Source organism: Arvicola amphibius, chromosome 2 (assembly GCF_903992535.2).
Source record: "Arvicola amphibius chromosome 2, mArvAmp1.2, whole genome shotgun sequence".
NCBI classification, from domain to species: Eukaryota; Metazoa; Chordata; class Mammalia; order Rodentia; family Cricetidae; genus Arvicola; species Arvicola amphibius.
Genome location: NC_052048.2, coordinates 7,773,504 through 7,790,884, shown reverse-complemented (window position 1 = coordinate 7,790,884; position 17,381 = coordinate 7,773,504). Strand labels below are relative to the sequence as shown.

Sequence of the window (17,381 nt, the reverse complement as noted above, 5' to 3'; positions counted from 1 at the left end):
AGCATTGTGTGTGGATGGTGCAGACAGGAACAATGATGGTGTGTGTGGTTGTCAGCCTGCATCCGGATTCAATGAGAGATCCTCACTCAAGGCAATAAAGCAGAGAGAGACAGAACAAGACATTGAGTGTGCTCCTGTAGTTTCTACACATGTGCCTATGACTGTGTACTCCTAGTAGACACACACACACACACACACACACACGCACGCACGCACCATGCATGCAATATATACCAGGCACACAGTAAATAAACAAGCAAATAACAAATAAGTAAATAGTAAAATATAGTAAGTTTAAAGTAGACTGATCAATAACTGTATGCAAAGACGCAATTATCTTGAGCTTCAGAAGAGGCCGTCGCAGAGCCCCGTGTATCCTACGAAACACAGCGCTTCCTTCAGGGCATTTCTAGTAATTACATGGGCCGCTCTGACCCTTCTTACCTTCTCCAATTCTTGATCTTGTCGATTCATGAGAGTTTTCCAGTGCTCGTAAAGCTCCACATCCTTGGTCTGAATGTCTTTCAAAGTCCCTTCTCGTAGCACACTCCCATCCTTCATGGCTATGATCTGAGGGAAGAGACGGTGAGCAGAACGCTAGCAGAACCCCGAAGCGGCCCAATGATTTAGCTGTGTCTCAGGGAGTATGTCCTGGTGTCTAAGATGCGACTGTAACACAAACCCAGGAAGTCTCACCCAGTCCGCGTGGGTCAGGTACTGCAACTTGTGAGTCACAAGGACAACCGTCCTCTTGTCATCCTGGAGGAACTTCAGAATTCCTTCCTGCATCAGGTGATCGCTCAGATGGATATCCAGGGCAGAGAATGGGTCATCCTGCAGCAGGGAGAGTGGGAAGGGAGATAAGCGGGCCCCCGTACTCAGTTCCGCCAAAAATTCTCAAAAGAACCAGTTAAACAGTGAGAAGCAGAAACATGACCCAGGCTTTTGGTGAAGAAAGGAGGGTGCCTGGGACATGTCTTCTTTGTTTTATTTTATTTCTCTGTTGTACTTCTACGTGTTTATCATGCAAACCAGTGTCTACATAATCTGGGTCCAAGTAAGGAGTGACTGGATTCTTATTCCATCAGTTCTACATAGTGGGATGCATACTCACAAATGTAGAAATATAACTCTGAAAAAATTTAGCACATTTCTGTCAGCTATACACATTAACCTGATTGATTATGTAGACAGGGAAATAAAGCAACTATATTTAGAAGTTAGAGTCAGTTTAAATGTATAGCCAATACAAGGAGTAATATAATTAGCTCAATATTTATTCAGTACTCAATTATTCTCTGCTCAATAAACAGAAACACTAAGTGATGATTTTAATTAAAGTATTTAATAACAATCTAATGAAAAATAAACATTAGTAAAGTAATTAAACAGTTACTTTTTAGATAGCATAATCACAGATAAATAGGTGAATTAATGAATGCCCTCAAATGGCTTTTATATGAATACATTTAGTAACTGATATTAGCCTACAGCAGTTTATTTAAACCATTCAAATATAGGAATATTTAAATAATGGAATAGTTAACAAGGCAATTGTCATTATATATGTATATATGTGTGTGTATACAGATACCTAACAAATACAGGCATAAATATATGTTTATATGCCATCTGGGTAATTAAATTTATTTTAAAAAGTAATGAAATGAAATTGATTAATAACAAAATGCTCTGGAATATTCCAAAAATACTTTTCATGATATTTAAATGTTTCAAAATCATTTTGAACCTTTAGATTATTCTCATTAATACCAACTCTTTCTAAGACACTCTGTGAATTAGAACATCAAAGAGATGAATCTGTCTCCCTGTGGCCCAATAACGTGCTTTTCAAAATTGTCAATAGGTACTCTGGGCAGTGGTAGCATGCACCTTTAATCCCAGCACTCGGGAGGCAGAGGCAGATGGATCTCTGTGAGTTTGAGGCCAGTCTCGTCTACAAGAGCTAGTTCCAGGACAGGATCCAAAGCTACAGAGAAACTCTGTCTCGAAAAAAACAACAAAAAAAAATATCACAGGTGGCTCTGGAGAGATGGCTCCGGGGCTAAGATCCCTGGCTGCTTTCCTAGAAGACAGATTACTTAAAAATGAAAGCTTGTGTAGCAATATAAATCATTCTAAGATACACTGTTCTCATGCTGGTAGTAGGAAAGAGACTTGAACTCTCTTTCAGGACACTGGCAGGGTTTACCTCCATCTCCCAGCAACAATGCAGCAGGAGTTTAATTGCAAGATTTACTAGCCAATCACTGGTTTTGAAAATTCAGATAACTATTATAGGGGATGAATTGATTGCTCTTGACACGACTTCGGTTTCTGGTTCCTGTAAGACCCAGAGCATCTTCGGTTGTACAGATCAAATATCCCAAATCGTTTGTATAAGAAATTATTCATATGGAAAAAGGTATGTTAGAAATGAGTTTTTATAGGAACTCATGTTTGCTTTCCGTACAATTCTGAATTGAAATGTCATGAGACAGCAAGCAGAGTGCTGGAAATGAGAGAGCTGGAATGTAGTTACATTCCCTCCTTTCTCTCTCTCTCTCTCTCTCTCTCTCTCTCTCTCTCTCTCTCTCTCTCTCTCTCTCTCTCTCTCGCTCTCTCTCGCTCTCTCTCGCTCTCTCTCTCTTCTAGGCAGTGTATGTCCCAACTGCCACTTCACTTTTAAAATGACGGGCATACTAAAGGGACCTGTCAGAATATTCACCAGACTGATGCAAAAACACAATAAAATAATGTGGTGTTTCCTGAAATCTCTTCAAAGTGATGTTCTACTGTTACCGTCTTATAAACCAAGCCGTGGTGGATTGACAGGCTATGTCTCTCTCTAAAATGCCACAGTGACAGCTATGTGTTTCTGGGACTGAGCACAAAGGAAGTTAGGCTAATTCAAAGGCCTGCTCTAGTCAGCCAAGGAGGGACTGGGGTCAGCCATCCCAGCTACAAGCTAAACCTTCTACAAGCAGATTTACAAATGAAGGCTAATGATGGCCCAAGAGAGGGACAAGCTCACATTCTCTGCTGGACTCTAAAATTCCAACTTTATATATGTTGTTATTTTGACCCCTACCTTCTGTATAAACTAAAGCAGATCAAAATCATAACCAATATAATAAAAAAATTCTGTGAATATATAAAACCTCCTAAAGCATCTTCAAGGCATGGGTGCTATTGGTGTTGAGCAAAAGTTACTTACTCTGTAGATCAGGCTGGCCTTGAACTCACAGAGATCCACCTGCCCCTGTCTACCGAGTGCTGGGATTAAAGGTGTGCACTACCACCACCCAGCAAAGATTGCTATCATTTTGTGAATCATCACATATAATGCTTATCTACAGCCTGAGATGCTCATGATTGGAATGGAATATCTATTTAGATGCTCCTATGTCCACCAAGGGTCTATTTTCTAAGCCTTACCTCTTTACCATGAACAAAAGGAGAAGATTCTGCCCAATTTTCCAACATCATCCATACCCCTTCTTTAATGATTCTCCTAGTCAAGAAAGCCAGAAAAACCCCTTCCTCTAGGAACTGTCAAATCAGTTCAGAAGCAGATGGTGGTTACCACCAAGCCTGACGACCAAGCCTGAGTTGGATCCTTAGGACCAACATGTTGAAAGGAGAGAACTCAGTAATTTGTCCTCTGACTTCCACACATGCACCGTGACAAGCAAGCTCTGCCTCCCCTTCCCACACAAAATGAATAAATAATGCATAAAGCTTCAAAAGATACTGCCTAAAGTGTCTCGGTGCTTTTTATTGTAATTTCGTGGGCACCAACCTGGAGCCACCGACTCTCAGCTCTGTATGCTGAGTCACTGAACTGTACTGCGAGGATTTGCTGACTCTGTACTCTGTAATCCCCTTAAACCAGCTTTCCTTCAGTTGTCTGGCTTGGCTTTTTAAAGACACATTGTCTAGAGGGAGAAATCAAAGAATAAATAAAATTAAAGTTCACATCCTTACCAAGAAGACAATGTTGGTGTTTTGGTAGAGCGCCCGGGCCACACAGATCCTTTGCCTCTGACCCCCACTCAGGTTGATGCCCTTGAAAAGAAATACCAGAAACACCCATTTTCATCATCAATATGGGATCTGATGGTGAAGATCACCTCTAAAATGCAAGTCTCTCTAAACACTTTTAACACGACTAGTGATCCTCTCTAATACCAATGCTTGATATCTGCCAATGGTTCCTGCCCAGTCACACCATTCCTCCTCTCACTCTGTGAGCTCCGCTGAGCAAAAGCGTGAATAACCAGCTCTCTTGGTGGGTGCCAAAGACAAGCAATTCCCAATTTTTAAGTTTTCACATTGGCTATACTTGGACACATAAATTTTTTTAATTTTCTTTTTAATTATGTGTGTTTCTGTGTGGGTAAGTGCACATGAGGGTAAGATGCCCGCGGTCAGAGGAGGGAATCAGACTGCTTAGAGTTGGAGTTACGGGAGGTTGTAAGCTGCCTAAATGGGCGGTCAGAACTGAACTCAGGTCTTCTGCAAGAGAAGCAAAAGTTCTTTGCTGCTGATCTAGTGCCCAGCTCTCAACAAATACCACTTCAATTTGATTTTATAAGTTTTTACCAAATATCACTTCACAACAATAGTTTTATGATGAAATATTAGCGATAATTAATAATAACATTAACTTATCACCTAGTCTTACCAGGCTGGCATATGTGACTTTACAATTTTCTCTATTTTATTCCTCAAAGAAGGTCCAGCAGATCAAGATTGTTATCATTTTACACCTGTGGATGCTTTCACTCAGAGACATGAAGCTACAGCTGCTCTTAAATGAGTCATGATGTTGTAGTAGAAAATAGTCATTAAGAAGGTGGCTGGGCCTAAGCAGCTAAAACTGACTATGTTTGGGAAATTTCTCAGTTGTTTAGCCTTCGTATCCTCAGTTGTCCTGTGCAGAGGACAAAATCACTCACAACATCAATTTATTATCACACTAGATAGCCCACATTTGCCTTTGTTTCAGGACAATTTTGAACCTATAAGGGTTACAATTCTTGTTAGTCATTAGTGTGATAAAGATGGCAGGTCTAAATGTTTTCATCTGCCAGAATAGCATGATGTCAACATAAAATAGGAGAGTATAAAGACAAATAACACCTTAACAAAATAACAGATGTTGGTGTGGCGGACTGGAAGAAATTATCGGAAGCGATCTCAGTTTCCAAAGCAAGTCACGCCAGCAGAACCAGGAAGGCAGAGTATGCTTGCTCAGAGCCAGGGGTGATGGTTCACTCTCCCCACCCCTGCTCACTGCCACAGGTCCTGAGGAACTAGCACAATATGACTTGTCCAGTAGGCTCTCGGTGGGTACTTAAAGAACGGTGGTGTCAAAGAATGCCTGTCCTTATATTTTGGTGCCTGTCACTGGGACAACACACAATTCCTAAGCCCCCAGACTTCCCTATGCTCTTCTGAGGATTAAAGACAAGCAGACAACTTCTCTCTCTTTTCTTCTGTGCGTTGCTTAGTTCAATTACATGTAGCTCACCCTCTCTCCAATTTCAGTTTGGTCTCCAAACGGTAACAAATCAATATCTGGCTGAAGAGAGCAGGCATCGGTAACAGCTTTGTACCTTTGGGAGAAATGATATTCAGGGTCTTTTGAAATACAGATGTTCCCTCAAGTGTATTACATTCTCTGACAATAGCCACTCCCCTCCCCTCTTCTCTGTACCTTCCCTTTCTTTCCCTACCTTTCCCATCCCTTCTTCCCTCCCTTCCCTCCTCTCTTCTAGTCTACCCCTTCTCCTAGTCCCCCTTCTACTCTCAAGTCACATTTATGGGTAAAAGGTTTCGTTATCTATTTTAAAGGAAACGAGGATCCAAAAATGGAACAAAACATGCACTATTTGTCTTCCTGTGTTTGGCTTATGTGACTTAGTAGCTTCGGATGTATCCCATTCTCCAGCAAAGAATATAATTCTCTTCTTCTTATTTATGATGAATAAACTCATATATGTAGATATACAGTCTTCATTCACTGGTTTGGTTTTGAGGCTGTTGTTCATTATTCCCTTGTTGCCCATAACCCCAAGTTCATTCAGTATCTTAGATTGGAATAACGTTGACCGAGCACATTAGTGTGGACCCTCGACTAGGAAAGTGTGAATTTCCATTCCTCCCTCTGTGAGCAATAATAGCGGTGTGAGGTTATACGCACATTAAATAACTAGATTTTTTCATTCATAGTTTATATTTAAGACATCACTTTGTACTTAAAATTATATCCACATTTATTTGTCTGTTAAAAAAACTAAATCTAGCCAGATGGTAGTGGCACATGCCTTAATTAATTAATTAATCCCAGAACTTGGGAGGCAGAGACAGGTGGATCTCTGTGAATTCAAGGCCAGTCTAGTCCAAAGCAAGTTCCAGGACAGGCTCCAAAGCTACAGAGAAACCCTGTCTTGAAAACCAAAACAAAACAAACCAAAACAAAATAAGCTGAAAGCTAGCATCTTCAAAAGAGGATCAAGGCAAACACACAGAGAACTGGGCTTTCTCAGGCACTGTAGGGGAACTAGCACTCCTGCAACATGAGAAAATAACTATTCCATAAAGGAATGTAGAAATTTGCCAGGAAAAAAAAGGAGCAAAATGAAGCATAAGGGAGATCAAATGGTTAGACAGTTCATGATATCTGTGAGGTACAAAAGGAGGCTGTCCCTCATAGCCAAGCACAGGCTAAGTGGCTGCCCTCAAATATTGCTGTGTATGTTAAGGGAGGAGAAACAGAAGGGAAGGGGATTGGTAGTACTCAAATTTAATTAATTACATAAAGATGGGGTTAGAACACAGGTGAATTAAATATGGAGAAGCAAAGGACTTGGAGACACTGGAGAAATTATCAACAATTTACTTATTGTGTGCATGTTCACATGTGCAAGTGTGTTCATATGCTCATTTTGTGCAGGTTTTTTTTATGCGTGTGTCTATGTTCATGTGTGTGCAGGTTGTGGGTGTGCATACCCATGTGTGTGTAGCTGCATGTGTTTATCTGCCCATTTTAAAGTCAGGACAACATCAGGTGTCTTTCCTCAGGTACTTTCCACCTTATTTTTTATTTGTTGGCCTGGATCTCAGCAGGTAGGTTAAGGCCGGCTGGACAGTGAGCCCTGGAGTTCATTCTGTCTGTCCTGCTTCTCTAGTGCTGGGAGCACAGAAGCATGAGACCACATCTAGATTTTTTACATAGGTCCTAGAGATCAAATTCAGGTCCTCAGGTTTGCAAAGAAGACATCTTACTACCAGCTGAGCTATCTCCCTGGCCGTCAACCATTTATTGGTTCTAAAATATTCAAGTCAATCTTGATTCCTTCCCCATCTGCCTCCATTATTATTCTAGAACGTTTTTCTCAACCACCCACTCTTTGACACTTCTACTCTCTGATCTAAGCATGTGTCTAAGTGATTCTTCCAAATAACTCCTTTACATCCCTTTGACTCAATTCAGATTGTGTCTGCCTGTGTTTTTCTATCTAATCTGACTGATGTTTTAACCTCCAAAGTTAACACTGCATTTTCTTGCAGCCCTTTCCATTCTTATTGTTAGTTGATATTTTATTTATTTATTTGTTTGGGTTATTTCTGAAGCAGGATCCCATGTAACCAGGCTGTCCTTCAGCTTAATATATAGCCAAAGATGATCCTCCTGACATCACAACATCCAAGTGTTGGGATTTCAGACATGCCCCACTCCACCAACCTGTACCCCCTTTCTAAAGCCTGCAATTACTTCTTGGGATACACACAATTACATTGAATGGGCTTTATATTCACTCCAACCTGGTTCACCTTTTGTCTGCTTGTTTCCAGAAAACTCAAATAATATATATTGTTCTCCCAATATGCCATGCTCCTGCCTTTTTTTCTTGTCAGTATTCCTCTCCTCTTGCCTAATTCTCTTTAACTTTCAAGATCTCAGCTTTTGATCATAAGACCCATCACTGTGAATCTGGCTCAAGGCACAGGACATTTTGTCTAAACTTCCTATGGAAGATGGTAGAGAAGTTGTATAGGTCAACTCAATGTCGTCACTAGGGGACTCCATTACCAAACTCACCATCCATCCAGTTAACTCTCTTGATTCAGTATACATGGACATGTCCCTTTTACCTACTCAAGAACAAACTACGCAGTCCTATCCCACTGTAACACACTCTTCCTTTAGTTTTGTGGCATTGCCTCACTATGAGTAAACTGGTCCAAACTCATGGATCACAAGGGGTTGTTTCAGTTGTAAATTCCATATGTACAAAGTTACCTCTGTCTGTTGAAAGGACTTCCAAAAGTGATGTTTTCCTCAACTGTAGCATTTAGAAGCCAGGGTTTCTGGGCAGCATAAGCCACAGAATACCTGCTCCTGCTGGGGAAAGGACAAACAACACTGATTACGTGGGGTGCTGTGCTAAGCATTTCAGTGCAACTAAGGGCAATGAGAGCTGACAGAATATATCAGACATGGAAGTAGACAACTAAAAGTCAAGTAGAACTAAAAGTCAAGAAGGCCAAGACACCCAACCTTAGAAGGCATTTATTAAATAAGTCACTTAAATTAAAGGGATCAGAATTTAATTAAAAAATCATGCAATGAGTAAAATTTGATTCTCTTGTGCTGATGAAGTGCTTAATGTTATAAACTGTAAAGAGAAAATTTCTTTTCTGAGTTGAAATTAAGGTGTTATTGATAATTCACTCTCTTTAGTAGACACAGGTATTTTGGTTTATACTAAACACACTTTATGAAACAGTGAATTTTTATAATTACTTTTAAGAACTATGAATTAAAAACTAGAATTAGAGTGCACATTTCTGTTTAATTACATAAGTATATTTGATCTATATAAAATATTACAAAATGAAGAATGATATTTAGAGAAGTCTATTTCAATGTTGAAACTATACATTCAAGGTCCATGTTTCAAAACATAAAATATTTTTAGGGAGAGGAGTTGAAGGAGAGGTGAATATGCTCAAAATAAATTATAGGAAATTCTCAAATAACTAAAAAAAATTTAAGAGAAAGACAGAAAGTAAATAAAAACTATTAAATACCTCCTCTCTTTTCTATTTCTTTAACTTACAAATTGTGTTATATGCTTACACATTAGATTTCAACTTGCAATCATTTCAAAATACATGAGCTGAAGAAACAGAAGGTGAAGGACCAGGCTGGGGAAGGGAGTGGGTGAGCTTCGAATCAGATCTCCACAGTTAGTTCATGATATGTCAGTTCTAATGACGGGATTACAGTTAACAGAGAATAAAGTTAAGAGGAAGAAATAAGAAAAGCTAACAGTCATTGGGAAGCATGACATCATAGGGCTTTAGAGGGCATTAAAGTCTAGTGTGACAGTCATCTTTTAGATAGTTACATATGTGGGACAGCAGTGGTCCCCAAGTCTGGCATGTCTCCTGTCCTTCCCCTTAGTCTGGGGAGTGTTCTTCTGATGTTGGCAGTCAAAGCCTGTTTGAGCTTTTGGTTTTTGTTTTGTTTTGTGGGTTTGTTTTGTGATGGGCTGATTGTTTGTTTTTGAGTAGTTAAAGTACTGGACTCTTGATTTCAATGCCACAATCAGAAATTATTTGACATATAAACACTGCGTGTACTTTTTCCTGGAGTTTTTGTTTAATGAGCCCCTCAAGCTCCTTTACTAAAGACAGTTTGATTTTCAGCCAAACTTAAAAAACATGTGATCCATTGAGAAAAAAACAGTTGACATAATGAGCTACTTGGCAATTTTCTTTCTTTCTTTTTCTTTTTAATTTATTGAGACAGGCTGTCACTCTAGTCTGGACTAATCTGGAGCTCAGTGTATAATGAAGAATGGCCTAGAAATCAAACCCATTCTCCTGCCTCAGGGTTACAGGCAAGGGAGTGACAAATTAATCCTTCAGCATCATGCAAAGTTTGAGAACCACTGCTGTTGGAGATATGGTAGGTATCTTAAAAATGACTGTACACCACCAGAATATGATGGGCAAGAGATTAAAGACTGACGGAGAAAGTTATTCTTATTAAACTTGGGTGAAAATAGAAATAATACCTTCGGGTTGCTTCAAAGGAAGGCTCAGATTCATTTACACTGTAAGTATGGCAAACAATGTTCATTAATTATGAACTGTGACCATGAGAGGACAGATGTGCACATAGGTATGAGATAAACATCAGAAACATTCTTCCAGTTCCTCCTCAAGCAGGAGGTAACCAATCACCAAGCCCTTGGATGACAGCAGGCCCAGCTGTCCCCCACACAAACTGCTGCTTTGCATAACATCTTGTAGTCTATGTCCAGCTCTGCTTCAGTTGGCTCTGGAAACTTGAGTAATTTCCCTAAAACCCAGATGCTTGTAGTTCTGCATGTCCAACTTCTTATCATCATTACAATTTGATTTTAACCGATTTAAATTCCTCTTGATGTCCCGAGACAGTATCAAAAGTAATACCTCGAGAGACTAAACCTGAAAGGGTCACAAACCCCAGGTGTCATCCTCCAAGGATCGTGTATGAAAGTCAGACGTGAAGCAGGTCAAACTGTAATATCTGAACACAGCTATGGAGTGATGTGAAATTCATACAAGTGGGATTGTACTGATTCCATGTAGTTACACATGTAGTTAATTATGGTGGGAAAATTACCTGAAGATTAGTATTTTGTATTTGAATTTTGAAGCATTTAGCCTTACTCAAATTTTATTATTTTGGAAGGTTTTTCTTCAATTGATCTATGCAATTGATCTAATCCAAGAGTAAGTGTTATGCTGCTTCACACAGTGCTCTATGCTTTCTGTGAGTAAATATATCCAATTACATTACCTATTGATAAGTTTGTTTTAGAAATGGTAAGAATTAGTTTCAGTATTGCACATTGCTGATGACATGATAGGATGTTTAACAGAAACAAAGAGTCATTAATATGAGACTAATAAAATACCAGACTATAAAAGGTCTCACCACAAGTATCCCCTGATTTAAGTAATTCATGAAAAACAAATACTAAAGTACTCCATATCTCAATTCAGATATCAAAACATTTGATCTTAATGTCTTAGTAGTAATATTCTTTAAGTCATCCGTGAAAGAAAAGTAGATGTGCTGGAAGTTAGTGGGCTCATTTGTGCGTTGTTCACCCAGATGGAAATGCCCTCCACACAACTGGATGGAGACCTTGGAAACCACCAATTTGCCCAGACAATGATCAACTAAATTTCCACTTGGTTCAATATCAATTAAAATACTTTATGGAGCTGGGGAGATAACTCAGTGGGCCAAGTCTTGGCAGCCAAACTTGACTGATTTGAGTTCAAGGCCTGGGAACCATGTGGTACAAGGACAGGCTCACTTAAGTTGTTCTCTGAACTCCTCCTGCACACTGTGGCATACGCATCTCCCACACTAAATAGATAAATAAATAATTAAATACATATTTGATCACCTCCTGGTCCTGAGACTAGTGGAGACCCTGTGAGAAGGAAGGTTCTTCCCGTCCTGCATGGTGCTGCACTGTTGTCAGAACATGACAAGCAGTAAGTACCAAGGTGAACAGGAATCTCCATGGAAATGCATTTCTGGTCATGTCTGTGAAAGTGTTTTCAGAGAATTTTAACTGAGGAGGCAAGATCCACCCTGAATGTGGGTGACAGCATCCCACAGGCTGAGATCTTGGGCTGAGCAGAAGCACCCATGCTTCTCCACCACCAGAACACATATGCAGCGTTATCATCTGCTCCCTGCTCCTGCAGCCATGACTTCCCAATCATGATGAACTGTGCTCTTGAAATTTGATGAAAAAAAAAATCCCTTCCTTCTGTAAGTTGATTTTGTCAGGTACTGCAGGAGCTCCTTCAGCCAACAGCCTTTAAGATACTAGCCCACTTGGGTGTGAACTCTTATACTATAAATGCCAAGGTAAAGTGTGTGCTTGCCTGCTCTTCCAGCTGCTGGATTCGGTTCCTGTTCCCAGTTCATGCAGAGGACTATGATCTGTGAGTCTAGCCCTAAATAAATAACTCTTTATTATACTCAATTCTGAGCTAGTGTGGGATTTTGTTTTAGCGTCTGTCTTCATCTGGTGCCCAATGTGGGGCTCAAACCTATGGCCCTAGGATTAAGAGTCCTATGCTCTATTGACTGAGCTGGATGGCAGGTCTGGGTAGGACAGAAGCCTCTACCAACAGTCAGGTGGTGTGCTTACTCACAGATGTAGACAAAGTAACTAGTTAATGGAATTAGCAATGGAGCTGATGCAATGGGGAGGATGAAGAATGGACCACACTAGGAAAATGCCCAGAGAACTTGAGGCCAGAGAAAGTGCATAGCAGAGTCCCGTGTGCTTTACTCTGCTCAGACAAAGAACAGGTAAATCCAGTATGGCCAAAACGTGACATAGCAGTGGACATAAGACCCACAAAGACAAGCAGATGAGAACTACTTAGATAGTGAAGGATTCATGAACCACTTTGCAGAGTCCTACAAAAACATCATAAACTTCTACTTAAGAGAGAGGTTCAGTTGAGAAGCCACACTTCTGTGGATCATAGGAACTGCAGGTACAGGAGGGAGGAGATACAGAGACCTCTGGAGGCTAGCAGAACAGTGAGGGCAGTGCCCCTCACAGAGCTGTGCTGAGCAGATAAAGATACCCAGCTGCCTTCCTTGGCTCACAGGGCTGGTGAGAGGGGAGGACAGAAGAGCAAGAGATAATGAGCACAGAAAGGGCAGTGCCTGTGATGGGGGACAGCAGAGATTTTTAACATCAAATACACTCAGTTTGAGGTGCCAGGGAAGTTTGCAAATGACCTTGGCCATGAAGCATAAATTAAAGCTCAAGGAGACACAAGAAAAAAAAATGAAGACTTTGGAATGATTTCCTGTCTTAACATGTCTTAACATGTAAACTGTATATATTCCATTTTATTCTTTAAAAATGTGTATTGCTGAAAAATGTTGATAGAGAAGTCAAGAACGAAATTAGTCTACATAATAACTCCTGTATAATAAATTTTTACATATTTTGGACCATAGCATATGTGTGTCCACACACAAATGAATAATTAATCTTAAGCCATGACATCCTTAAGAATGTGGGATACATTGTAGGTATGACTTTACTTTGCTTCCCCAGCACCTGATGCTGTTACTAACACTTTTCACATGCAGATGACTTCCTTGCTTAGTTTTCAGTGAAACTTGCAGCATGATTCTCCCCTTACCATGTAGTTAGACAGTGGCACATATCTGTAATCCCAGTTCCCAGGATGATGAGGAAGGAGGATCATGACTTTGAGGCTAGCCTGGGCAACATAATAAGCCCTCATCTTAGAAAGCAGCCAGAACCAACCAGAAACCAAGCCACTCCCCATTGTCCATTGCATAGATTTCTTTTCCTTGTCAGTTTTTTTTTTTGGTGGTAGTATTTTGGGGGACTCTACCTTCCTCTGTCTTCTGCTTCTGTATTTACCAGATCATCACACATTTTCTCAAGACATCAGATTCCACTCTCCGCTCCAAGTCTTTTGTTCTCTTGGAAACAAAGTAGATTGTTGGAACCATTCACTGATCTTTTTTCAAAGTAATAAGGAAATGGAAACTGGAATTTTGTTATCTAACAAAATTGAGAGTGCAAAGAAAACAACTACTTAGATTATGAAATGCATTTCCATATTGTCGTGTTGCTTATTTATTAAACCAATGATAATAATCATGATGGCAATGCCCAGAGTCAGATGGACTCACTCGGAGTGCAGGCCCAGAAAATTGAATGAGACCAGGGAAGAGCATATTAGAACTCCCTGGAGGCCTGAGAGAGCACTGACTTTCTTACAGATGTCAATTTTGGTAAAACAATGTTGATGGAGGAGGGTCATCTGTCTATGTGTTACTTTGATTGGTTAATAAAGAAACTGCCTTGGCCCTTTAATAGGACAGAAAATTAGGTAGGCGAAGTAGACAGAACAGAATTCTGGGAGAAAGAAGGCAGACGCTTCAGGCAATAGCCATAGGCAGATGCCATGCCTCTCCTCTCCAAGATGGACGCAGGTTAAGATCTCTCCTGGTAAGCCACCCCTCGTGGTGCTACATAGATTACTAAATATGGGTTAAGCATGATATGAGAATTAGCCAATAAGAGGCTAGTACTATTGGGCCAGGCAGTGTTTAAATGAATACAGTTTCCATGTAATTATTTGGGGTGTAAAGCTAGCCGGGTGGCAGGTCGCAGCTCCGCCCCTCCTTCAGCACAATGTTAAATGAAAGCCAAATAACCTGATGATGAAGGCAACTGTTGCATCACATAATTTAACTGGTGGGATCTGCTTTCCCTCCAGAGCACAGGCTGACAGCGGGAAGGCAGACACTGCTCGGTGTCTGACTGCAGTGATCAACACCAAGCTGAGGCTTCATGATCCTGAGCTATTTCTCCCTCCAGAGCAGAGGATGACTGTGGGGAGGGAGACACTGCTCAGTGTCTGACTGCTCAGGCATTATGATTTCCTGAGCTATCCTCTGAATATCAGCAAACAGTTTCATGGCTACTGCCTTCTAAATTTTTCCAACACAGATAAAATAGACTCTCAACTTTTCTCAGCTTCTTTCTTTTGCCAATGACATTTTTTGCAAGCAAGAGTTCTAGGCCATATTTCACAGCCAAGCATTTCTCTCTCCTAACGTTTCAAGCGCAGTATATGTTAAAGGGCCCACAAACAATCTTTAGCCCCTCAGAGACACCTGTGGAACTTGTAGCCACGAGTTCAAAACTGGACCCTTTCCAACAAGCCTGCTCAACTTTAGGGCAAGTAGTAGTGCTAGGATGACTCTCGGTTGTGGGAGGCCTCACGGTGCAGCTCAGGTGGCTTAGCAGGTATCTCTGGTCTTAGCACCCAGAATAGCAGCAATGTAGTTCTCAAACATATCTCCGTACTTTGCAAATTTCATGGAAAAAGAATTGCACCCGGATAGGAATTCCTACACTACACCTCATTTATTTATTTATTTGCTTATTAATTTATGTATATGTGTATCTGTTGGTTGACTTATTGACAGAAGTTTCAACTAGTTCTCTCCTATACTGCCCATGAGGAATCAACTAGGTAGCCCAAACTAATTTAACCTAGTTTGCTCTTCAGCACTCAGTGCTGCACTGGTATAGTCCCGTATCACTTTGTTACCTTGACCCGTTTGTAGACTCCTGCATCACCGCCCTGGGTGAGTGACCTCTCTCAGTGTTAATGGAGGTGTTTGCTAGCGTCTTGGCACCTGAAGAGGCACCAGGCTTGTTTGTTTTCTCTTCACGTTCTTTTGGGCTGCATAGCACACTAGGCTGCCCTACCCATGTCTTCCCCAATACCTCTAGTGTCTAGCTTACACTAAATATGAAGAGAAATCATTACTTCTCAGTCTCTTCTGAAGACTTTAGAAAACATCACTTGATATTTGTTCCCTGAACATTGAACCCTTGATGATCTGTTTGCAATTAAACTTCATAAATAGTATAAACTTTCCCTAACTTATTTTATTACAGAATAAATTTTGTTATTTGAGTATTTCCTATGTACATTTAAAAATTTGTCTTGAGTACCCCAATCTTTTTTATCTTAGCATGTAGTAGTTAACCAGCACAGTGAGTTGCTTTATAATTGACATTTGAAGTTTCCCCCTGTTTTCGATATTTCTGTGATTTTTATTTTTATATATTTGCATATTTCAGAAATTCTATGACCCGTGAAATAAAGAACTACCATTCTAGTCTTCCCTTGGAAGCTTTTCAGCTGTGTGAGAGAAGAGAAATCCACTAAAAGCACTGTCCTAGATAGTGCAAACTTTCAACTTGTTACAGCCTAGAGTCAACTGGAAAAGGAATTCTCTCAATTAAGGGATCAGACTGCTCTCTGGGCAAGTCTATGAGGGATTGTCTTACTATTAATTAACAGTCATAGACCCAGCCCACTGTCAGTGGCAGTATCCCCTGAGTGTGCAGCTCTGGGCTGTATAGGAGAACTAGCTAAGTATGAGCTAGGTGAAGAAGCAAGCATCATTCCTCTGTGGTTTCTACTACAAGTTCCTCCTTGATTCCCTGCCCTGACTTCCCTCTGTGATGCATAGTGACACAGAAGCCAAGCAAAGCCCTTCTTTCCCCAGGTTGCTTTTGGTCTGAGTATTTATTGCAGCACCAGAGAGGAAGCGCAAACAGACATACTTACTTGCTCCAGTAAACTTTTCCTTCCAGGGTCTGCATCTCACCAAGAATGGCAAGGAGAAGAGATGATTTCCCACACCCCACTTGGCCCACGATCATGGTTAACTGACCTACAGAGACAAAGCAGAAAACAGGAAGATGAGAAAGCCTTCGTTTAGCCAAATAAAACCAAAACCTGGCCATGGTGGGTATGCTGGGACTCTCAGCACTACAAAGATAGACAGCTAGGAAAATCAGTGCAAGCTCAAGGCCAGTCTGGTCTACACTGCAAGTTCTGGGTCAACCTAGTGTATATTGCAAGTACTAGGACAACAAGAAACACACCGTGAGACCTTGTCTCAAACACTAAGAGCAAAAGCAAAAATAAATAAATAAATAAATAAATAAATAAATAAATAAATAAATAAAAAATAAATAAATAAATAAATTCAGCAAGATAAATAGCAAAATAAGTTTTTATAAAAGGATGACACATTTAGACATGTCTCATATTTCAATCCCCAGCCCAGTTTGGTACCAAGCAGTGGAGTAAGCAGCTCCTGCCCCTATCTTTTGCAAAAGGAAAGAAGAAAATAAAAGCTCTGGGTCTGACTTACTACCTTAATTTCTTGAAAGACCTCCTGTGGGCTAGGCTGCCCTATAACTTGTGAATTTCTGACTTTCTGCCTCTGCCAGCTGAGCTTCATTGCAGACCCATGCTTTAGTATTTTCTAAATGGAAAGTATCTGGTACTAACTAAAGAATAAAAGGAACAACTTCTTATACTATCAACACTAGTTTTACCTTCATTATTAAATTCAAACAGTGAAGGAGCAATTATGACAAAAGTCGTAGTTGAGATAAAGTGATTTGGACTGTTAAGACTCTTTAGCTCCTCACTTTGACCTCCAGGCATGACAGAAAATGCCAATGCTACTGATCATCACACCAGGCTGAACAAATATTTCTACTCAGTTATTCAAACATTTTAAATAAAATTATTGTGACCATTCCGATGTATCTTGTTCTTATGGTGCTATTATACATGCTATTGTCCTGTTGATTTCTTTCTTGGGTAATTTGTTGCTGGCACATCAAAATACAGAAATAAAACTTAACCAAGGAAGAAGATTCTCACATGGTAATAAAATGCATGCAGAA

The 17,381-nt window shown here is 40.2% G+C and overlaps 1 protein-coding gene across 4 annotated transcripts in view; it reads right to left on the bottom strand.

The window, feature by feature from the left end:
- Positions 1-17,381, bottom strand: part of Abcc9 (ATP binding cassette subfamily C member 9) — a 118,898-nt gene that overhangs the window by 46,101 nt on the left and 55,416 nt on the right. For 3 of the 4 annotated variants that reach the window (XM_038319434.2, XM_038319435.1, XM_038319437.2), the window contains 7 exons: positions 16,246-16,351; positions 10,095-10,133; positions 8,312-8,413; positions 5,537-5,621; positions 3,988-4,068; positions 697-834; positions 445-570 (listed from right to left, as the gene is read on the bottom strand). In XM_038319434.2, coding sequence (XP_038175362.1) covers positions 445-570; positions 697-834; positions 3,988-4,068; positions 5,537-5,621; positions 8,312-8,413; positions 10,095-10,133; positions 16,246-16,351 — 677 coding nt within the window. The remainder of the gene's footprint in view (positions 1-444; positions 571-696; positions 835-3,987; positions 4,069-5,536; positions 5,622-8,311; positions 8,414-10,094; positions 10,134-16,245; positions 16,352-17,381) is intronic. The other variant, XM_038319436.2, reaches the window with a different exon arrangement.